The sequence below is a fragment of the Mauremys mutica genome, chromosome 14 (assembly GCF_020497125.1).
Source record: "Mauremys mutica isolate MM-2020 ecotype Southern chromosome 14, ASM2049712v1, whole genome shotgun sequence".
Lineage (NCBI taxonomy): Eukaryota > Metazoa > Chordata > Testudines > Geoemydidae > Mauremys > Mauremys mutica.
This window is the reverse complement of record NC_059085.1, coordinates 43794872-43818383: the sequence shown is the minus strand read 5'-3', so window position 1 is coordinate 43818383 and position 23512 is coordinate 43794872. Positions and strand designations below refer to the sequence as shown.

Below are 23512 nucleotides of genomic sequence, written 5' to 3'. Positions count from 1 at the left end.
AACATGCGATGTGCAGGTGCAGTTGTGTGAGCAGTCACTTGACTAGCTGCACATGCAACAGATCACAAACTGTGCATGTAAAAGTGTGCACAGGTAATTGCACGTGATTACAACACTCTGCAGGGCCCTGTCTTCTTCCTATGTTTCTGGGGATGGAGAGAGACAAGGGCTAGTTTCATGAGTGCACATGGTGATGTGCAGATTGGCAGCACGCTCCAGGTTCAGACTGAATGCAAGCGACCTCCTGCACTTGTGCTAAGAGGGTATTTGTTTGGGGTTTGATTAATCTTTGGTTATTTTTTTCTTGCCTAGAGGTGAGGAGCAGCTGCTGGTTCAACCTTTATGTAACTATTTTATGACAAAGGTGCCCAGATCCCAGGATTAGGAGCCATTTGTGTATGTTGTAAATCAAAACAAATGACTGTCTGCCCCTCAGTATCTGCTAGGAGGCATGTACAGGAAACCAATGTGTCTGCTAGGACTAGGCAATGAGCCTGATCATCGACAGTTACCTAAAGCACCGCAAGTGCATCACCTTCCCTCCGAAGCATATTCCAGAGATGAACGTGAACTGGGACACAAAGCGCTTTTCACAGACTGTAGATTCCCAGAGTATAAGGCCAGAAGGCACCACTGTGATCATCTCATCTGACCACCTGTATAACACAGACCATAGCGCTTCCCTGCATTAATCTCTGTTTGAACTAGACCGTATTGTTTAGAAAAAGATTCCGATCTTGATTTAAAATCTGCTTCCCAGTGGATATCTTTTTACTTGTTAAATAACCCAGTACTTTCATCCTGTCAATGTGATCAGGAAATATACGTGAGAATTATAACATCTGCCCAATTTGGACCAAGTGCCTTTGCTGTAGCCAACACCTCAACAGATCCATTGAAAGGACCTCAACAAAGGGTGAAGATGCTACTTGAGGGAGAAAATTGCTCTGTGCGTGACAAACTAAACCAAGTGGCAATGTCCTGGATTTAGCACACAGCACCGTAAAAGAAACTAGGACGGGGGAGGGCAGGAGCAGGGGGGAGGCAGCAAAAGTCTTATATCAGCTCCAAAGGATTGCATCACAACTCCCAGGACTGGGCCAATCCCCCGTCTCCACCACCAGCGCCAATCCCAGTACTGCCTCTAGTCCATCCCGGAGATGCCTGCTCAGCTCTAAAACTCTATCGGGTCAGGGATCTCCAAGAGGCCCAAGAAACCTAATCACTCCTCAGGAGAGGAAACGTGCCCTTCCAATACGCGTGACTGCACACCCTAATCAACAAGCTAGCAAGAAACAGACCATCTCCGGATCTCCCACAGAGCCTCCTGCAGCAGAGCCCATGTGCTCGGAATGCCCGTTTGGCATCAGTAATGTTTGAGCTTTAGGACTGACTGCATGAATCAGGCTCCACAGCCCCCTTTGGAGATGGGAAAATAAATATTATCCACTTTCTTCTGGCTGGGAAACTGAGCTCCTGCACAGTCACGTGACTCATCCAGCACCACGCAACAAGTCTGGAGAAGAGCTAGGGATAGAACACAGAAATCCAAACTCCCAATCCCGATGCTGAAATCATGAGACTTCAACACCTTCCGAATAAGGCTGCATTGTCAATGCCTGGGATTTTAGCATCTCAGATGCTGGGGAGCCTCGGGGAGCAGGGCTCTCACACCTACTTTGGTTTTCACTCTCTGCTGCACCAATGACGTCCTTTCCTATTTGACAAATATTTTCTCTCGAGGTTACAGAGATTAAGGTGCATTTTTCATTTACTTCCTTGTTTAATGAGCAGCACTGATTGACCTGCCTCGCTCTGGCAAAGCGCCAGCAGGGGGAGCACAAGAGCTACAACCTCCCAAAGGACAGGGGCAGGACAGGGGCAGGCAGGCGTGAGAACCACCAGGTTCAGCAACACCAGGGTAGATCACAAAACTGTCCTCTGCACGCTCCTCCCAAGCCCCCTTTTACCGCGGGGAATGCACTGTGCCTAAGCTACTCAAGAGTGTCACTGGGTAGAAGTTCCCTCTGAAGCTGTAGCAATGTGTCAGATCTGCAAGAGGCACTGCGCGGTTTTGCTAGCAGCGTGTATCAGGACATGGGAGAGGATGAAAGGAAGTTCTTGCACTGAACTGCAGTTCAAAAATCAGAGAGAAGGTGAGCGAGGTAATAGACGTTACTGGACCAACTTCTGCTGGCGAGAGACACAAGCTTACGAGCTTATACAGAGCTCGAAAGCTTGTCCCTCTCGCCAACAGAAGTTGGTCTAATAAAGATATTACCGCACCCACCCTGTCTCTCCAATATCCTGGAACCGACAGTTTCAAAATTCAATCATTAGAGCTGGGAAAGCAAAGACTTGAGTAGTGAAGCTGATGGTTTGCCAGTGGCTTCAGGAGATTTTTTTGCACAATTGTGCAAAACACTTAATTGAAAACCAAGATAAATATCCTCTGTGGTGGCCATTTGAGACAATACACTTAGAGTCCTGCATGGATACAAAATTTTAAAAAATGGTCCACAGATGCAGATATAAAACCAATACCTGTAGATTTGCAGGATACTAAATGTTAACCTAAATGTCTGATGTCAACCACCATCTGCCCTGGGAAACCTTTCTCGTTCAATTGATTTGGACACATTAAGTTGCTTCCATTAACAATGGCTAGTGAGCAGCTATGAGCTAGTGAGAATCAGGTCTGACTTAGGAGTGGGCCCATGCACAAGCGTGGAGCCCTGCTCCACTACTTCATCCACTGTGGGTCAGGGGTACAGACCTAGAATGCACGTTCTCTGTGTCTGAGGAGGTGTTGCTCATGCCAGAGGAAGGAGGGTAAGGTGCAGTTGAACAACGAGAAGACCCCAAAAGGAAAGCAGGAGTCTAGGTGAGAAAGAAAACCAGAAAGGGCAGAGAGTAAGCTTCTGCCCTGAGTTTACATGGTGTTTGGCTGGTTTAGATCATAGCTAGTGGGAGGGACGATGGCCCGCAGTGCTCTAGGCTCCCCTGCAACCAGAAGGGAAAGAAATCCATCGTGGTACATGCCCACCTTATGTGAGTGGAACACTCCCAGGCAGCGGTTCAGAGGAAGGTAAAACCCTGCCAGGCCCTGGGCAAAATTCCTTCCCAGCCCCACATTTAGCTATCAGTTTAACCCCATGCACGCAACCAAAAAGTCAATATTAAATACCCAGTCCTACTTCTTAGCATGTGCACCACGTGCCTCAGGAGGCATGTGAGCAGGATTCATCACCAAATTTGGTCCGCTGGTTGCATCATCAGCTTCCCCAGTCTGGGCTGGGCACTGCGACGTGAACACTGATCCATGCCCCCACCCAGTCTCACCGACAACCTAAAATGCTGGGATTTGGCAGAGAGTGGAGAATGGACTTCATCTTCCCCATGTGCACATGTATCATGATACAGTCATTAATCACATGATCACAGGCTACTGCTGAACTAACATAGCTTCATACAAGATTTCCACTGCTTTTCACACGTGACACCATGTACCATTTTTTCACATTTCCACTAACTTCATTGTCAAGACAGTCCAGAATGTTTTCACTGAAAGAGTCTCCTCTTCCGTTAATTATTTTAGTAACTTAGTGAGCAAACAGATGCAACAAATTCTCTTTTCCACCAGCAGATCAGCCTTCCTTTGGTATAATTCAGAAAATGAGGCAGCTGACCAGAAAGTGAATTTTGCTGCAAACTTAGGTGCTCAGCAAATGTTCACTATTATTCCCATGCCTGCTTAATTGGTAGGATGTCCTATAAGTTTAATTTATTGTGTACTTTTCATGTAAGTGACTTTCAGGGACTGAAAGACATATACAGAGTAATGCACTTACAAGAGGCTACACGTGAGTATCTCAGACTAAAAACATGAATATTTAAGGAATACAATGTGATCATGTAGAGACTCAGATCACCTATACCTGGTGGTAGAGTCCGAGTTCTGCATGAAACTAACTGGTACTTCATGACTTGTGAGCACTGAGCTGTGCAGAGTTGTTTGTATGCCATTCCTAGGTTTATTTACTTTAGAGAAAAAACCAGGTCAGGAGCAGGTTGATTCTCCAGGACTTGGAAGCTGCTGGCATGCAAAGTACATGTAAACTCCATAATCTGGAACTAAGTGGCAAAATATCACCAGAACAACCTGTCCCCTGGACCCTAGGAGTCCCAAGACAGGGCCCTATTCTCCCTTATGCTTTAAGAGTTGTGTAGCTAGGGAAAATGTTTTCTGCCTTCCCCAGCAGCAGAACCCCTAAGGTGTGTCCCAGAGGGGCTCCCTCCTGTGTACCTTACAAGGCACATGCAAGATCACTATCCTCTTCATACTTTAGAAGATTTACAGAACTAAACTAAAGGAGAAGTGTAGTAGTTTGACTAAATATGCACCCAGGCCATGCTCCTTCACTGGGTCTGTTCACAGATTTAGAGTTTGGTGGGTTTTTTGTTAGAAACACACCACATTATAAAGAGACCTTGGTTAAATGAACAAACTGAAGGAGGAAGAGGCTGACAAATGAAGTAGGATCCAAGCAGTGCAACGACTTGCATGATGGCGTGAAAATGCTTCCAAAACAGGTACAAGTGTAACTCTTGAGCCTGCTTAAATAGCAACAGGTAGACAGCTCAATTGTGAGTCATCTGGTCCCTTTGTTACAACACAGCTACATCCTTCGCACATTACACACTAGCCCACTCCAGTTGATGCAATGGCATGAATCAATTTCTTGGCATCACTCTCAGACAGAAGTCAGCAGACGTGGGGGAGAGAAAAGGGACGGGAGCATTGTAGTATCCAAACCACAGCCTAAGAGTCTTCCTGGTGAAGGGAAACCATGTCTGTTCCAAGGGGCAAGGCACAGGAGTGGAAAGGATCTCTATTTTCAAAATTTCAATATGATCTGATCTCAACTAACCATCCAGTTCCAGCCATTCTAGTGTTGCATCTCAGCCCAGGCACAGGCTGTCATGCATACGCCAGAGCAGCCTGCATTGCTGGCCAGGGGCTCCAGAGGCCCCTTCATGAATTCAGCTCATCTGCACACAACCCATGGTGTCCTGGCTTACCTGCACTGCCCCTCCTAGCATGGCAGCCACTAGTCCCATGGACATGCTCAGAGTCTGCGCCTCCACAGCGCCCTCTGGACCCTGGGCAAGACTTGCACAGGCCCGCTGCAAGGTAACTGCCACAAATTCCACCACCTGCCAAAGGAAGGGAGTTTAGGGAACAGAAGAGAAATCACATCATTCCAGCTAGAGACACAACGATCCTTCAGTCACTGCACCCCCTATGGGCTGGCTGCAGACCACTGCACTCTACAGGAGCTCTGGTCCTCTACCAGGGGAGCCGGAGAAACTCGTATTTACCTGGAAGTGGAACTTGATTCTTTGTTTGACACTCACACGGTGCTCAGTGTTGTACCATAAACAGAAATAGACAGTTCCTGCCCCAAAGAGCTCCCAGTGCCGGACATGCTGGGAGTTCCAGAGGAAGAGGAGACAGCGCGGCTTTGCTTAATTTATTTATAAACTCACTTGGTGGGCACCAGGAAGCCATAGGAGTTTGAGAGATACTTTTAGCAAATTTGAAGTATTTCTGGAGCTATGAATCCCCAGTAGCTGCTCATATATTATGAGCTTGGCCTGTCTAATTTTCTTCACTATGAAAAGCAATATTATGCCTCAACATTCTGGCCATTTTAATTTTAACAAGCAGATTTGGCTGTCAGCACCAGGAATGCAAGGCTGCAGCCAAACCAAGAGGCCTTCCCCCTCCCTCCAGTCCTTTAAACCTGAGACAAAAAAACTGATATTTCTGAAACTTGATACTTAAAATACAACACTCACATCCCCCGCCTGAGTCATACATAGCAGGTTTTAGCCCAAAGCCTAGCTAGAAACTCCTTAAAAAGCACACACTGATAGACTGGGCTATAAACAGCAACAGTGGCTTGGCTTCTGTCAAGGCTTTCCGAGTCCTTTATTCCAAGGGAAGCAGCATTTTTCTTTGCTTCTTTACTGCAGCCCTTCACAGTCCCTGGATGACGATAATAATGCAGCTCATTGCCTTCATTAGCAGGCCTCTGCGAGAGCAGGAGTCCTGCAAGGTCTCCAGGGAGCAGTATGTTAGCAGCCCCTGGGAGCTACCCCTTTCTGACCTGAGCTAAGCAACCTGCCAGTCTCTGCAGGTGACTAGAGGTTTGTGCAGAGCGAAAGGGTTGGAAGTGGGCAAGGACGGAGGAGGTTCTGGGAAGCAAAGGGCACTGGACTCATCACCTGATCACTGTTGGGAGGGATGACAGAGGAGGATTAAGGGTTCGAACATATTAGGAAAAGGCTAGGGCTTGAAACATTAACTAGGTAAATATAGACTGGGTAGGGGTTAAACAGTGCAAAATATTAAGAAAGGACCGGGTTTAAAATATCCCGTAAGGAACAATTAGAAAGCTCAGTAAAATAGGGTTAGATTAACACCAGCACACATCAAAGTTGCTGGCTGGCTACAGGGTCAAACGCCAAAGCAGGAGTTCAGCATGGATCAAATACGTTCATTGAGACAATCCTGCTCTCTCCCCTTTTCGGTAGGCTGTCTTTGACTGCAAGCGCTCTGTGGCACGGACTGTGCCCTTCTCCACTGTCACCACAGCACTTTGCATCGTTTGGAGTATTCCGCAAATAAAGAATAATTGGTCTTCTCCAGAAACACACTGCAGGGTTTCCAGCCCCCAACAATTATTCCTTCTCTAGGCACATTTCATCTGTTCAAAGCGCTCCCCAATTATGCAGAGTAAGACAAGGCCAGGGGATTAGACCTCACGTGCTCCATGCCGAGTCTGCAGTCAAGAATAGGATCAGATATTTTTTCCCATGTTTCACAACTCTCTGCAAGAAGCTTTAAAATCACAAACACATTTCCTGCCCGACTGGCTTTGGCCTTCGCCATTTGGCAGCCCAAACCTTTGATCTTCCCTTAGCTTCCTGCATTTCTAATGGAGCTCAACATTAATATGACTCTTCCGGTTCACTTCTTTGTTTGTCCACCAGCAACACTGGTGCAGCACAACTCTGGGAAGAGGCTCATTTAACTGCTGGTGCAGAGCCGTCATGGAGCACCCGAGTGCTGATTTGTGCTGGGGATGGAAGACTAGCGGCTATTCATACTTCATGCAGGGGGTTCAATTCAGAGTAACCTCCTTTGGAGTAGCTCCCAATGGGGGCCCCATGGCAAGAGGGCAGAGGGCATCTGGTCACCACATCACATTTCCACCAATTTGGAGCTCCTTCCATCCCCGAACAGCAGCTCAGATCACCTCCACAGTTTGAGTAACATGGAGCTTCTGAATTCTCCCAATATTGTTCAAACTGCAAATGGAAGGTCAGCAGGCTCTGGGAACAAGGGGCTGGGGAAAAATATTGGCACTCTGCTTAGCCCAGGAGAAGGTGCTGTTGGAAATGGGACAGGAGCACCAAGTATGGCAAGGTCCCCTAGATCAGTGGTTCTCAACCTGGGGTCTGCAGACTGTGTCTACGATTTCCAAAGGGGTCCACACCTCCATTCGAAATCCTGTAGGGGTCCACAAATGAAACAAGAAGTTGAGAACCACTGCTCTAGATACTCAGCCCCAGCCTCTTCCAGCAGGATGCCCACCAGTGACTGGTGTAGAAGTGCTGGCTGTGGGAAGCTCAGAACCATTGCTGTCTCATTTTCCCAAGCAGAAGTCTTTGAGATTTCAGGCTATTCCCCCCTGTGGTCACACAGGGAACACCGCTCCTCACTGCACCCTCACCTCAGTGCATGGGAGTCAGTCAACGGAAAGGCAGTAGCCACGTCTGACTTCATGTCACACTCTGCAGAAGGGGTTCAACCAAGACTTATACAGGACCCAGCTGAGGGTTGTTCTGTGAGCCTCAAGTCAGATGGCATTTCCCAGGTGCAGTGCTGTTGCCAGTGCCATGACCTACCTGGACAATGTCTGTGAACACAGTGTCTGAGACGCGCTCACACAGCATGGCCACCAGCTGCAGAACAAGCAGTTTCTTCTTCTGCCCCACAAGATGCTGACTGTGGTATTGCTCCAGCTCCACCAGACTCTCACAGGAGAGGGGAACAGCATCCGAGCCAGCCTCGTCCTTTGCAGCCACGTGAGTCAGCTCCTGCCGGGGAGGGGAGGGGAGTGCACGGCACAGTCAGAAACAGAGCTAAATACAGGAACTAGGTCGCTGGGCCACCGGCAATGACAGCCCCATCCACACAGCTGGGGGCACCCAGCTGGCAACTGGCCAGCAGCAAACGTCCAAGAACAAGGTCAGATTTAAAGAGCACATCAGCATCACAGAGCAGCCGATTCTACTATAGTAACTATAGGCCTCAAACCTTTGCTGCCATCCTCACCCTAGCCCAGAATCTTCATCCAGGTGCCAGGAAGCAGACTGATCTGCACTGAGGCCTTGGGGATTCTTCTCCAGCCATTTTCCTAAAGCCCAAGCTTTCCAAAGGGATCTCATGCTGGTTCTGTTATCCAGGCCTGGGATCTCCCACCCCTCTCCTCATACTGCTACCACCGCCCCAAATGCTGCAGGGTGATCTCCTAGCACGTATCAGGGGAAGGAACACTAAAAGCTTCCCCTAAGGATGGTCACTTTAGGGCTGTAAACCTGCCAGGGTCTTGCTTGCTCATTTGCTTTGGTGCTTGCCTCAGACACCCCAGAGACCCTTTGACCTCTAGCAAACTAGATTTTAACTGTATATTTCCTGAGTTATAAAGTGAACAGGAACATCTGCTGAACAGGTTGAGAAGGGCTTCCTGGTGGTGGGCTGCATGGCCTGGGCACCCCGCTTGCTTCACACAGACGTGCCCCTGTGCTGCCAGTGCCCCTTCCCATCCATACACTGGATGAGCTCTTCTGGTGGCCAGACAAAGGAGCGCAGCGCCTCTGTGCACAGCAGAAGGGCCGTAACCAACCCCAAAGGGGGCTAGCAGGACACGGATTATACACTCTGCCTGGCAGCAGAGCAGAGTAAAGCCTGGCCCAGCCCTAGCAAACACTGAGGAGGGGCCATGGCGGTGATTAGGCTGGATATGAAGCTGCAGGAAGAAAAGGAAACGTGGGCCAGGGAGCTGGGGAAGTGCCTTTCCTTCTTGAAAGCCAAGGAAGTGGCGGTCTGCAAAGGTAGGCATTACCCACAGCCTAAATCCCACCATTCAACTTCAGACATGTTCCTGTTCTCAGAACAAGGGTTAAGCCTTTCACAGGCTGAGGACTCCATGTGCCTCCTCAGGGCTTGGTGCTGCAACTGTTGCGAGATATAGCTACCCTATACCTGTAGCGGCATGGAACCATCAGGCATGTGGAAGTTAACCCTCTGGGAATGCAAGGCACTTCCTGGACCCTTGCACCCGGCACAGGCTGCTAACAGACTGTGGCCTCTTACCTTTAAACAGCAGATGAAGAAGTCTCCAGCTAAGCCGCTCTTCTGGCAGTGAGTCAACAGGTCCACCAACTGCTCCATCTGCCACTGCTCCGAGGAGACCTTCTGGTAGAGCGCCTCCTCCTCATCACTGAAATGCAGCCAATGTTTCACCTGACAGGAACCCACCCAGAGTCTCTCTGGTGTTGGTTTTTTAACTAACCCTGGCAAGAGCATTTCCTGGCACATATCATCCCCAAGTGCTGTAGGGATTTCCAGAATACTTCCACAGGGGCATCCTTTCATCTCCCCATTAAGATGCAGCAGCCAGCACACAGCAGTGCTACACCCCGTTTCATGACAGGAAGCAGAGAATACCGTATCCAACAGAAACGGCAGGGAAACTTTTTCAGAGACAATGTTATTTGAAGATGGAATTTTGCCTGGGCACCAGGTCTAAGGTCCCTATTCATGCAAGAAGCATGCAGGGCTCTAATGGTCAACGGTGGCCCCCACTGCCTAGCCCACTCTTGGGGCTGTTTAAGCTAGTCAGCAGCCAGGGATCTGGTTTTAAGACTCAAACAAGCATGAAAATCACTCCCAACCCCAATGGGAGAGACCACCGGCTGCTGAAGGTGTGCCCGCAACAGGATGGTCTGTCTGCCTTCTCTTTGATCAACAGCATTATATGACCTCCCTCCCAGAAGAATCCCTAATCTGCTGCTGTATGCCAGAGCCTTGTCCATGTTCCTGTGAGGGAGAGGGCTGGGGCGTAAACCCATGCTCCAGATCCAGCAGGTAACTCCAGCAAGCTAAGCTCTCCTACTGACACCAAGGAGCAGTGCCAAACACTTCCAGGAAGAGTTCTCAGTGGTATTTAGAATCTCCCTCAGTGTAAGATCCACTCCTTCCCATCCCGACTGGCACTGCAGTGTTTGGAACCCTGGCTATCTCATCCAGGTTTATAAAGTGGTTTCAAGCTGTAATGAGCCAAGCCTTCAGTGAGGAGTGCTTTCCACGTGACAGAATTAACGTGAAGTCCCAAATGCCCAAGCGGCTTCCGGCTTATCTGTCCAGCTTTGTGCCTCAGTATTTCCCATGCCTTCCCAGCCCACCTGTCACTCCCGATCAGGGGAAGCTGGGGCAGCGTTTACACTGTTTCATCACTTCCAGGCTTTTGCAAACTCCCAGTGACAGCAACACCCTGTACTGCACGCCCTGAAAGGCGACAGCCAGTAGGCAGCTGATGAATATCATTTAGTTTGGTGATGAAGTTGAAATGGCTGAGCATTCAGTTCACTAATTAACCTACATTCATTGCAGGAATGACAAGGGCAGAACCTATGCACACAAAATAGTTAGCACATACATAACTCCTCTGCGAAGAGCTGGATGAGCATTAATGAATGAATGCAGCAGCCCTACAATTGTTTCCCCAGCCAGAAAAGAGGGAAATAGATACACAGAGGGGAAGCAAGGCCTTGTCGACATGCAAAGGTGCATTAGTTTAACTTGAGCAATGATTTTACATTGATTTAGTTAAACCTGCGCAAACCCCGACACACTTATTTTAGTTCTAACCATGTTCATTCAAGTTGCAGGCACAGGTTTAAACTACACTGGAATAAGAACAGCCACATGGGGTTCTGCACCAGTTTAACTAAATGGATGCAAGTCTGTGTGCAGACAACTCCAAACTTGCTCACACAGTAGGCCAGTGACAAAGCAGGAGTTCCTGGTTCTTTCCACCAGGTAATGCTGGCTCGTAGATACATGCCCCAAGCTGGTGATGGGCTCTGTCTGGACAGTGCTGGAGCCTGCAGTCTTCCATTTACCCTCAAAGCAGACAGAGCATGGGCAATTGCCATCTAACGCCAGGCACCAACATGCCTGACCCTACCCTGGAGGGACCATCTCCAGGAGCACTGGGGGAGTTCAGTCACTATGGCTCATTCAGTCAGTCTACAGAGGACGTCAACAAGAGGGTCAATTAGTACCATGCTGATGGTGCTAGATGTCCACTCCATTCATTTCACACACGTAACTGATCAGCCATTAGACCAGGGTTGGCCAACCTGAGCCTGAGAAGGAGCCAGAATTTACCAATGTACATTGCCAAAGAGCCACAGTAACATGTCAGCAGCCCCCGTATCTGCTCCCTCCCACCCACCGGCAGCCCCACTGATCAGTGCCTTCCCCTTCCTCCCTGCACCTCCCAATCAGCTGTTTCCTGGAGTGCAGGAGGTTCGGGGGATGGGGGGAGGAGCAAGGACACAGCAGGCTCAGGGAAGGGGGCGGGAAGGGGTGGAGAGGGGGCAGGGCCTGTGGCAGAGCCAGGGGTTGAGCAGTGAGCACCCCCTCCCAGCTCATTGGAAAGTTGGCACCTGTAGCTCCAGCCCCAGAGTCAGTGCCTGTACAACGAGCCGCATATTAACTTCTGAAGAGCCGCATGTGGCTCTGGAGCCACAGGTTGGCCACCCCTGTATTAGGCTGTGATGACATCAGACACTACCAGTCTGGTCAGAATTTGAACCAGAGATTCAGGAGTGAAAGGCCATTTCCTATTCTCAATCCCCTGAGCCATCCAGCCTCAGGCCAAAGGGCTCCCAAGAAGAAATTAATAATGCTAATAAAAGCCAACCATGAATTTTATTACTGGTTTTGTAGCTGTATCAGGGCTAAAAGTCTGGTCCAACTTCACACCACATTGCTCCAGCAATGTTCGGCTCAGTTTGCCTGTAAAGCCCAAGTCCAAGTCAATCGTCCATCCCTGCCCAGTGGTGACACTCCCCAGGGATTACAGAATCCCCGACAACGTCTTGAACCCCGCCGCTTTCATATTCTGCACATGTTGTGGAACTTTGCATGGGCACCCCTTACTGGCTGAGCCATAAAACAGCCCGAGGTGTTGAATGACGACAGTTGAAGGCACGCCAGGCAAGGGGTGTAAGGCTGCTAACGCAGCGTGTCACGACATAGTCTCTTACCTGATGGTCTCTCTGACAGTGACCATGGCACCACCTCCACCAGCTACTTGAAACTGGCATAGCGGATGGAGAAACTGCATGGTTCTACCCAGTCCTGCAAACCCTTCCAGCATGGAGAGCGCCACCTTTCTCTCTGACTTCTCCAAGACCCATAATAAAATCTCCTGGCATGGTGAGCTGTCAAGAAAGAGAGGCCATGACAGAGTCCATCTTCTACCATTGGCATGTTGCCTTGTAACAGACACATGGAGCAATGTTACAATGATGTTCTGTGAGCTCCAATACACAGCAAACACCATCAGAGCGAGCTGGTGGCACTGGGAAGATGGCAGGTGACCACAGACACACCTTGGAAAGTTCCTTCTGTGCAGTCTCACAGATACAGTAAGCCCCAGGGAGGTGACAGTTCTCTATGTGCGCTTATAAGGCAGCTGCAATGCATCACAATGGCTTCTCCTGCTCCTCCACAGTTCAGATGTGGAAGGATCTGGGTCATTAAAGATTTCAACCCAGCAACGAGAAGCCTGACCGTGTGAATGAAAGTGAATATGCACAATAAAGACCACCTCCACACAGACCCCTCGTGGGATTAGTGGCTTCTGGGCCTGAAGCCTGCCTGCAGTCCCACTCAGTGAACAGAGCTGTTCCTGAGCCAAGGCATCAGAGGAGGAAATTGGGAGGAGAGTGAGGTGACAGATAGCCCGTAACTCAGTAATGACTGGATGAGTGCCAGCAGCTGTTTCATGACGGTGCCAGATTCTGGAAGATTGACCAGTGCTGGGCAGCTGCAGTTCGGTTACGCTTGCTGAATTCTGGGAAAGATCCAGTGCCCCGGTAGCCCCACTCTCCCTGCAGCTGGTTTAGTTTGTTGTTTTCATTGTTTTAAGGAGGTGCCCCTGCACCGTTGACATTATTAATGATGATGTCTTTCTGCTGGCAAAGGCTGTGTCTCCACAGAGCTTTTCATCAAAGCCCTTGTGCCCCTCGTGGTATTAGTAATGGTGGAAGGGCTTGAGTAAACCTCCTGGCAACGTGATTATCAAACTGTCGTCCAACCCTGCTCGGAGCAGGCTGAGAGGAAAGTGGCAAACACACCAGCAGCTGGTCTGCACTCGTGCTACCCGCACAGTACTGGTGTTACTCCAGGGGTGGGAGAACTCAACGTAGAGCTCAGTGTGAACAAAGCTACAATGGCCAGGAGAGGAGCAGGTCCTGTGCACCTCCAGGAAGAGGGAAATCAGCTCAGATGGAAAACAAATGACCTTTACTTCAAACAGCCAGTAGAGCACAAGGACATTCAGGTCCATATACTGGAATTTATTTCAAGTTTTCCCTTGTCCCTAAATCCCACCTGCACACAAAACACCCCACACCCAGCCAAGCCCCTCGCCACACACACCCCTTTCTGCTGTCCCTGGGCAACCACGATCCCTCCTTCCTACTCAGTTCCACATAGGCCAGACAGTGAACTAATTAATGGCTGATCCCCAGCACCCTGTAGGTAGACTTGTCACCACTTCAAAGTACTAGTTTCTGACCTACCAGACGAGCACTGTATCTTACCACGGCAAGCCTGGGGGCAGTTCTGGTCTGCTGTGTGTGTCTGACATCCATAGTCGGGGTGAGTTTGAATCTAAACTCCTTGGGGCTGCAAGCTCGGCACAGGAGTGTCCTCTGGACACTTCCGTCTCTGCGCAGCAATAAGGCACTGATTTCTCTGTCTTTTACAGCAGGGCACCAAGCGGGGAGGATTCCCCCACCCCAGGATACAGAGCTGTGTGCCAGGCATTACCTCTTTACTTAGCAGAAGAGTTTTGCCACATGCCTTACCGTAAGTGAGACACGTTCTGCTTGGTGAAACAATAGAGAGAGAAAATCACTCCCAGAGCTGGCTGCAAGGATTCCAGCAACACATCAGAGGCCTCATTCCCAGCCACGTACACCTACGGAGACAGAAGGGTCAAATGTCTGCCTGGAGTGCAGAGGAAGGGATGGGTGAAAGGCATGTGCATGCCTGGTAGGGACTGATTTCTGAACATACACGGAGCAGGTTACTGCTCCCAGCCCTTCTAATTCTGAGTCCACATCCCTTGATCACACCAGACTCCTGTTTGCTATTAAGCACTGAAAGCAGCCTTCATCAGCACCATCTTCTCCAGAGTCATCTAGGAACTGCCAGAGCTAGCTACAGTAGGGCTTCATGCTATTTGTGTATTACAGCCAGTTACGCAGGGCCGCTATCACTCAGGGTTGGGGATTAAAACTACAGACTGCAGTATTTGAAGAGACAAGTCTTTATAAACCTGGTGACCAACATACCCAGAGTCACATCTCCATTGTTGGACAGCTCAGTCCCTCGAAAGCGAAGGCTGAAAGACAACTGGGCTGCTATGTGCTGAGTGAGGTATCCAAGGAGAAGGCAGAGGGCCCGTGAGACTCAGGCTGCTGACAGGCAGCACTTTGAGGAGACTTCAGAGTGACACTCTCTCCTCCCTCCCTTTATTTCCAAAAGGCACCTACCCAGGGCTCTATACCCCGATACATTTCAAATACCATCATAACCACCCGCAGCACCCCCAGTTACCAGCCACACAAATCACCCCACATCTCCCTTCCCTGCCCCAAAGCCCAGGGAGAGAGATCCTGAAAAATCTTACAATTTACACGTTTGTTTCAGGGCCGCCCAGAGGATTCCGGGGGCCCGGGGTCTTTGGCGGCGGGGGGCCCTTCCGTTCTGGGACCCGCCGCCAAAGTGCCCCGAAGACCCGCGGCGGGGACCCCCCGCCGCCGAATTACCGCCGAAGCGGGACCGCCGCCGAAGCGCAGCCCGGTCTTCGGCGGTAATTCGGTGGCGGGGGGGGGTCCCCGCCGCGGGCCTTCCGGGCACTTAGGCGGCGGGTCCCGGAACAGAAGGGGCCCCCCGCCACCGAAGACCGGGCTGCGCGTCGGCGTCGGGTCCCGCTTCCCCCCCCCCGCCCCCGGCGGGTCCCGCCCCCAGCCTCTTACCGAGCACGTCTCCGGCGGGACCTGAGCTCCGTCCCGCTCAGAGCCGCGTGGTGAGGGGGCGGGGCTGTGAGCTCCACGCCGAGCGGAGGCAGCTGCCCCGCCCCCTCCCCACGCCGCTCTGAGCGGGGCGGGGCTCAGGCCCCGTTGGAGACGTGCTCGGTAAGAGGCCGGGGCCGGGACCGTCTCTGAGCGGGGTGGGGCTCAGGGGCCCCGCCGGAGACGCTGAGGCTCCAGGAGAGGGGCGGAGGCGGGAGCCTCCGCTCTTCTCTTGGGGGCCCCTGCGGAGTCCGGGGCCCGGGGCAAATTGCCCCCTTTGCCCCCCCCTCTGGGCGGCCCTGGTTTGTTTTGAACTATTTCTCTAAAAACCCTCATAAGATGGCTGCGGTAATAGCAATAACTCTAGACACCCAGTGCAGAAGGCTACAAGAAATAAAAAGCTCTGATTAGTTACAGACTTACAATTTCAGAGTGTGCACATTTCTTACAGTAAATTTCAAATTAACAGGTATGTGGGTTTGTTAAAAATGTTTTTACTGGGGAGGGTGCCAGGAAGAGGCAAATAAAATATCGACCCTGTTAGCAAGCTGTTTGAATGATCTTCAGCTCAGCAGGCTGGGAAACTGCCTGCTTGGAGGACACTGTTCCTTTAAACAAGACTATTCCTCCCAGCTCCAGATTTCCCTGGCAGCTGGAGGGCAAGCGGTTCCTAGGGTTTGATCCAATCTCAGAGCGGACTTCCAAGTGTTGCTACTGCCTGTCAGATGCAACATGCCAGCCCAGAGCGAGAGGGCAGCTTAGGTGAGGAAGGAGGAGATTCTTTGGATAATATACTGGCCTATTGTTTTGATGCAGAGTGTTTTGCCCATGCTAATCCCTGTGGAGCGTGCTTCCTAACCAGCATCTTTGGTATACAAAGCCTTCCTGGTGAAGCCCCAAGGAGCAATTCCCACTCTAGCATCAAATGACACTTGGTAGGCAAAAAACCTGCACACTTGCAAGCCGGAGTCTCCACTGTTAATCTCTCTGCTGTCAGGACTAAAGCACAGTGCCATTAACGAGGGATCCGCCCTGCACTCCAGAGGCATTTTCATAATGAACACCAGCCACAGAGCAGCCCCCTGACTGGCCTCTGCCTGCCAGCTAGTTATAACAGATCATTACTACCCAAAATGTTGCACCAATCATAGTGTTTAAAACAGGGGTAGGCAAACTTTTTGGCCCGAGGGCCACATCTGGGAATAGAAATTATATGGCGGTCATGAATGCTCACAAAATTGGGACTGGGGTGCAGGAGGGGGTGAGGGCTCTGGTTGGGGGTGCAGGCTCTGGGAGGGGGCTCTGGGCTAGGGAGTGGGTGAGGGCTCCAGCTGGGGGTGCAGGCTCTGGGGTGGGGCTGGAAATGAGCGGTTTGGGGTGCGGGAGGGCGCTCCAGGCTGGGATCAAGGGGTTTGGAGGATGGGGATCAAGGCTGTGGCAGGGGGTTGGGGCATGCCAACGGGTGCAGGCTCCAGTTGGGTGTGTGATCTCTGGGGTGGGGCTGGGGATGAGAAGTTTGGGGTGCAGGAGGGTGTTGCGGGCAGGGATTGAGGGGTTTGGAGGGCGGGAGGGGGATCAGGGCTGGAGCCAGGGGTTGGGGAGCAGTGAGAGGCTCGGGGCACAGGCTCCAGGCAGTGCTTACTGCAAGTGGCTCCCAGAAGCAGCGGCATATCCCTTCTCCGGCTCCTACACAGAGGCGCGGACAGGTGGCTCTGCACACTGCCCCGTCTGCAGGTGTCACCCCTGCAGCTCCCATTGGCCATGGTTCCTAGCCAATGGGAGCTGGGGGAGGCGGTGCTTGGGGGTGGGGGGGTAGCCTGCAGATTGGAGCCTCCTGGCTGCCCCTACATGTAGGAGCCAGAAGGGGCCATGCCGCTGCTTCCGTGAGCCACGTGGAGCAGCCCCAACCCTGCTCCCCGGCTGGAGCAGGGCAAGCCCCAGACCCTGCACCCCAGCAGGCGCTCGAGGGCCGGATTAAAACAGCTGGTGGGACGGATCCGGCCCATAGTTTGCCCACCTCTGGTTTAAAAGCTCAGACTGCCAAGGCTTCTGCCAAAGATCCAATCACTAGCTTCTTGCAGTTAAACTCCATTGCTCCAGACGCTGCCCTTCTAGCCCGGAGCCTGGGACTCACAGGAGAGCAGGTTCCCCTGACAGGACACATGGCTAAGCCTCAGAGCTGGCTCACTGCAGACTGGTAACAGTCTGAGATTGGTCTGAATCTTGTTTTCTGCTAGACCCAAAGAGGCCATTTGCTGTTGTGGTCACAGCAGAGGATCAAGCACTGAGCCACTAGGGCTTTTCTGTTCCACACCTTCCTACACCAACCAAGGTGGCTAAAGGATGCCCGTGAGGCTCTACACTGCTGCCTCTCTCACCATTAATACGGCGGAGGTGCTGCCTCCATCGATTACAGGGCTCAGCACGGAACGCTCCATCTCGATCCAAGCACTGCTCTGCATACTTAGACTGTGCAGGCTGCAACTCAGGCTTCTGGCAACATGGCCATTTGCTCCTTTTACCCTCTCTACAGCGTTTCATTGGGCAGATGTGACATGTGGGAGGAGGGGATGAAGACTGTAAGATACCTGCCCAAGCCTCTCTCACCACATCAGATTTCTGGACATAGTTCTGTGCAAATGGATGCGGTTTACCTTTAACAACCTAACAGACCACCACAAGGGAAGGTTAGTTCCTCTCCACAGCCACAGCCCTGAGACCTGCGTTACACACCACCACGCCCAAAGCCACCAGTGCGCCAAAGAGCCCATCTGAATCCCTCAGATAGTATTCATCACAGTGGCACTTCAGTTATGAGGCAATCGATTCCATTGAGCAGTTTTCTAGCAGCAGCTTCAAGAACAATCAATTGTTGTTGGGAGGAGCGCCACATAAGATGCTGAGTCTGCACTATCCTCCCTGCCTGCTGACATTTCTGCATTAACATTAAAGACAGTCAGTTATTGGCAAAAGCTGACAGTGACAGGCCCATTAGGGTAGTAAGCTCATGGTTCCATCAATTTTCCTGTCCTCTTGATTTTGCCTGCTCCCCCATCTCTTATAACCGGAACCAGAGTGCCCCCTGTGCTTTGGCGCACGAAAACCATCATGTTTCAGGGAGCTTTGGTAGCACTTGGCACAATCACCATTAATTTTGGCCAGCTCATTCTCCTCCTCTTGATCTACACTATGCAGCAGCAGGTCTTGAAAGCACACTACTCAATTAATTACACTGCTTGGTAAAGATGCTGAAAAATGGGTGATGATTGCTGACCAGGTTACTTGTCCGCAGTCAGGGCCAGCTCTAGGTTTTTTGCTGCCCCTGGAATTGTGCCACCCCAAGCACATGCTTTGTTTGCTGGTGCCGGTCCTGTCTGCAGTGCTGAAATTACACAACACAGAGGAATCCACATGTTGCAGAGTAAGATGAGGGTCCCTGCCCATTGCCTCAAAGCTGAATTTAAATTTAGAATTAAGCTATTACTTTTCCTTTGCACATGGGACAGCATCATACTTACACTGAGGATGTTACAGGATTGCTCCAAGGGAATCCAATGGGATCAGAATCTGGAAAGCACTATACTATTGACCTCCCCCCATTCTCTGACTTCTGTCGTCAAGAGAAAACGTACTGACAGTAGCAGAGGTGAAGAGAACTTTATGTTTCTTTCTCACTCTTCCGTCAGTGTTTTGAGAGGTACTACCCGAGATGGAAGAAATGCATCACGAAAGAGAGGAATTACACCCAGACGTGTTTCCTGCCAAGCATGAGGTAAGCACAGATGGTAAAAGCTAGGTTTTATGGGAATTAAGATCTGTTAGCCCTCTTCCGGGAAGGTTAAAACTGGGAAACCCCTGACAGATTTCAGCTTGACAAAGACACAATATAAATGGAGATTGCTCCCAGCAGCAAGAATGAAGCTTTAGATGGAGTTTAAAGTGATTCACTTCTGTGTTTTTGGAACTACTTTCACTGCAGATCTTTTTTCATAGATTTTAAGGCCAGAAGGTAGGGCTAGATTTAGGGGCAGGCAACCCAGGTGACAGCTTAGGGGGGTGCCAGGCTCGGGGTCCTGTTTTTGTTGTTAGTGGCAAAAGGGAAAATAGAATATTTAAAATAAAATGTTTCAGGTATTCCGTATATGGATTCATTTTTCACTAACTTCCTAGAATATTCTAGACCTTTGTAGAATCTCGTGGAACCTTCCAGACTTTCTGAGAACTATATTTTGCTCGAACCTCCTAGAACATTGTCAGCCATGTCCTCGTTGGTATATAAGCGGCAGGGTGGCGCCAGTCAGTCAGTGAGATATAAGAACGAACTGAAGTGAAGTGACAGCCCAGTTGCGATATTGTGAACCTTGTTTTAGTGCGTAATTGTGAAAGTGTACTTGACGAGTGTAAGTAGCGACTAATAAAGGACATATTTAATGAGATGTCTGAGATATTTATCAAACCTCTATCTACGCAACAAAAAATACTGTTACTCCTTTCGCCAGGCTTAACACGTAATGTTTGATGACTTTCTAAGACTGCTGAACACAGACTTTTGCTCTCCCTAATACTGTCTGTTTTCCTCCTTCAGGAACTCAGTATAGGAAGCAAAAAGCTCACTTGCAATCTAGTTTGCAGCCAGGGGCAAATTTGATAGGAAAATATCTGAAACAGAACAACAAAGGGTTAACATTCTAAGGCTGTCACCTACTGTAACACTATTTAATACTGATCCACCCAATAGTGGTGCACAGTTCAATCTCTTGATGTTAGTACATTTCAGTTACTCTGAAAAGTAAAAAGTTTCTCTAAGGTTAGAGGAAACAATTTTTTATTTTCTTATATATGGCATGAATAAATACAGCTTTACAGATCCTAGAGTGCACATTATCATCTTACAATGACAGGGGTAAATCATGCATTCAACTAGTGCATCAAAGTCATGAAATGGGCTACAAATGCAAAAAAAATAAGGTTTTCAAAAGTTTAACAAATGGAGGGAGGTATTAAAAACACTCCTCACTTGGGGCACCATTCCCAGAAGGGACCATGACTCCACCTTATTTCAGCATTGAGGCTGCATTGGAGATTTTGTTCTCTTTCATAGTTTAGAATATTCATCTAAGTGGCTCAGCAGGTCCCAGACATGAAGACTGACTCCTGACAGACACTTTTCTCTTCAATCCTCAGGCAACGACTACACATATTAGAGACCCAAATTAAATACTGTACCTTGAACACATCTTCCACGCAGCGGCTGAGCTCTGCCTCTTTCACCAGCACAGTCCCTGCAGGTAAGTCTTCCATTGCCAGCTCTTAAAAAAACAGAAAATGAGCATCAAGACTCTGCTGCCACATGCACCTTCACTACATAGCCTCCAGGAGCAGGAGAGTGACAGTGTCTTGGCACATTGCTACAGTACCCAAAGCAGTTTAGTAGAGCAGCACTGGAACATGCATGTGCAAATAGGTTATAGAATAATAGATGGAGGGAAGTGAAGAATTAAGGGTGAAATCAGCAGTCCCCAGGTCTATTCTACAAAGTTAGGCTGACATAAGCCACCTTGCGTTGATCTAGTTGCACACGTGTCTACACTTAAATTGGTCTCCAATTAATGTAAGCGCTCCATGACACTGACATAGTAACACCACCTCCCCGAGCGGTATTGAGCCATGTTGAGGCTGATTCAGCATAAGCGTAAACACTGCGCTACCTATGTCGACCCTAACAGTCCTCCAGCAGCTGTCCCACAATGCCCAACACTGACCTCTCTGGTCTCAGTTGTGAACTCCACTGCCCAGGGGTCATGCAGACCGGCAGCCCCCCCGCCCTCCTCTTTAAAGCCCTGCAAAGTCTTGAAATGCCTTTTCCTGATTGCCCAGAATGGTGAGCACACCTAGCAGCTCTCCATTATTGCATGCAACTGCCCAGCTGACCATGATGGCTACATGCTCCACACATAGAATCACAGGATAGGAAGGGACTCGAAAGATCGTCTAGTCCAGCCCCCTGCACTCATAGCAGGACTAAGTATTATCTAGACCATCCCTGAGATTCCACAACCTCCCTAGGCAATTTATTCCAGTGCTTAACAACTCCAAGAGGAAGCTTTCCTAATGTCCAACTTAAACCTCCCTTGCTGCAATTTAAGCCCCTTGCTTCTTGTCCTATCCTCAGAGGTTAAGGAGAATAATTTTTCTCTCTCCTCCTTGCAACAACCTTTTTTGTGGAAGAATTAATTCTTGTGTCTTGCTTACATGCTCCAGCCTGGAGCAGACAGGAGATATTGGATCCCCTGAGCCTGTGCAGGCACTGCTGTGGACCAGCCATAGAAATATCAACATCTACGAGCAGATTTCACGGGGATGCAGGAGAAGGGACCAGCAGCAGCGACACATGAAAGCGAAGGCACTGTGGCAAGCATACCAGAAGACCAGGGAGGCCAACAGTTGATCCGGTGTCAAACTACAGACCTGCCACTTTTACAAAGAGCTACATGCCATACTTGGTGGAGACACCAACAGCACCCTGCACACCACCATGGACACTTCCAAGGAGCCGAACCACAGGCCTCTAGCCTGAAAAGCGAGGTCGGGGAGGAGTTGGGGACATACAACCAGGGGATTCAGTTATGCTGCAAGCAAGGGCCTGTTTGAGACTCCACCAGAGTCTAGCAAGGGCCAGGGGGAGGATCCGTGGGTAAGTACGTACTGTAAATTTATTTCCCATTACAGTGATGGCGATGTTACAAGAGACACTGACTGACAAAACCACAGCAATTTTGTGCACTCAGCCACCATTAATTGGAAGCGAGAATACCTCGTAGTCGGGAATAACTTGGGTGTTGTATAAGCATACAAAATAGCTGCAGCAGCAGTTTTGCTGATAGGGATCAAAAGTAAAACTTGGAAGAACCACAAGAATGGGTTAAAATGTGAACAGCTGACATTAGATCTAGGGCAGTGGTCAGCAACCCGTCAATCGCGATTGACTGGTCGATCCTGGGGACTCTCCCAGTCGATCGTGATCTCCAGCGGTGTAGCAGGGCTGCCACTAAGGCAGGCTCCCTGCCTGCCACGGCCCCACGCTGCTCCCAGGAGCGGCCAGCATGCCCCTGCAGCCCTGGGGAGCACAATGGTCTCTGCGCACTGCTGCCTGCCTGCAAGCACCACCCCTGCAGCTCCCATTGGCCAGGAACGGGGAACTGTGGCCAATGGGAGGTTTGGGGGCAGTGCCTACAGAGAGGGGCAGCGTGCAGAGCCACATGCCCCCTGCACCCCACCCCCGCAGGGGCTGCAGAGACACACTGGCCCCTTCCGTAGGGTGACCAGATGTTCCGTTTTTAAAGGGACAGTTCCATTTTTGGGGACTTTTTCTTATATAGGTGCCTTTTACGCCCCACCCCGTTCCGTTTTTTCACAGTTGCTATCTGGCAACCCTATCCTTCCGGAAGCAGCATGGGGCCCGGGCAAGCAGGGAGCCTGCCTTAGCCTTGCTGCACCGCCAACTGGGAGCTGCCCGCGGTAAGTGCCGCCCAGTGGGAGGCCAAATTCCAACCCCCAGCCCTGAGCCCCCTCCCATAGCCAGCACCCCAAGCCCCCTCCTGCACCCCGAACCCCCTGCCCCAGCCCTGATCCCCTTTTCACAGCCAGCACCCTCCTGTACCCCAGCACCCTGCCCCATCTCACAGCCCCATCCTGCACACAAACACCCACCCAGAGCTTGCACCCCTCACCCCCTCCTGCACCCCAACCCCCTGCCCAAGGCTCAGCCCAGAGCCTCCTCCCACACTGTGAACCTCTTGCCCCAGCCCAGAGCCCACACGCCAGCCCGGTGAAAGTGAGGGAGGGTGGGGGAGAGCAAGCAACAGAAAGAGGGGGGATGGAGTGAGCCGGGCTTTGAGGAAGGAGCGGGGCAGATCCTGGGTTGCCCTTAAATTCAAAAAGTGATCTTGGGCGTAAAAAGGCTGGAGAGCACTGATCCAGGTGTTCCTGATGATGAGGTTTTGCTGATGTTAGGCTACGAACTGCTTGCTGATGACAGGACAATTGATTGTTTGCAAGG

General features: G+C 50.5%; 1 protein-coding gene across 3 annotated transcripts in view; it reads right to left on the bottom strand.

The window, feature by feature from the left end:
- TANGO6 (transport and golgi organization 6 homolog) overlaps positions 1-23512 on the bottom strand; it is an 85019-nt gene that overhangs the window by 46032 nt on the left and 15475 nt on the right. For all 3 annotated transcript variants that reach the window (XM_044987745.1, XM_044987746.1, XM_044987747.1), the window contains exons 7-12: positions 20680-20762; positions 14242-14354; positions 12412-12588; positions 9449-9575; positions 7978-8169; positions 5083-5217 (exon numbers count right to left, since the gene is read on the bottom strand). In XM_044987745.1, coding sequence (XP_044843680.1) covers positions 5083-5217; positions 7978-8169; positions 9449-9575; positions 12412-12588; positions 14242-14354; positions 20680-20762 — 827 coding nt within the window. The remainder of the gene's footprint in view (positions 1-5082; positions 5218-7977; positions 8170-9448; positions 9576-12411; positions 12589-14241; positions 14355-20679; positions 20763-23512) is intronic.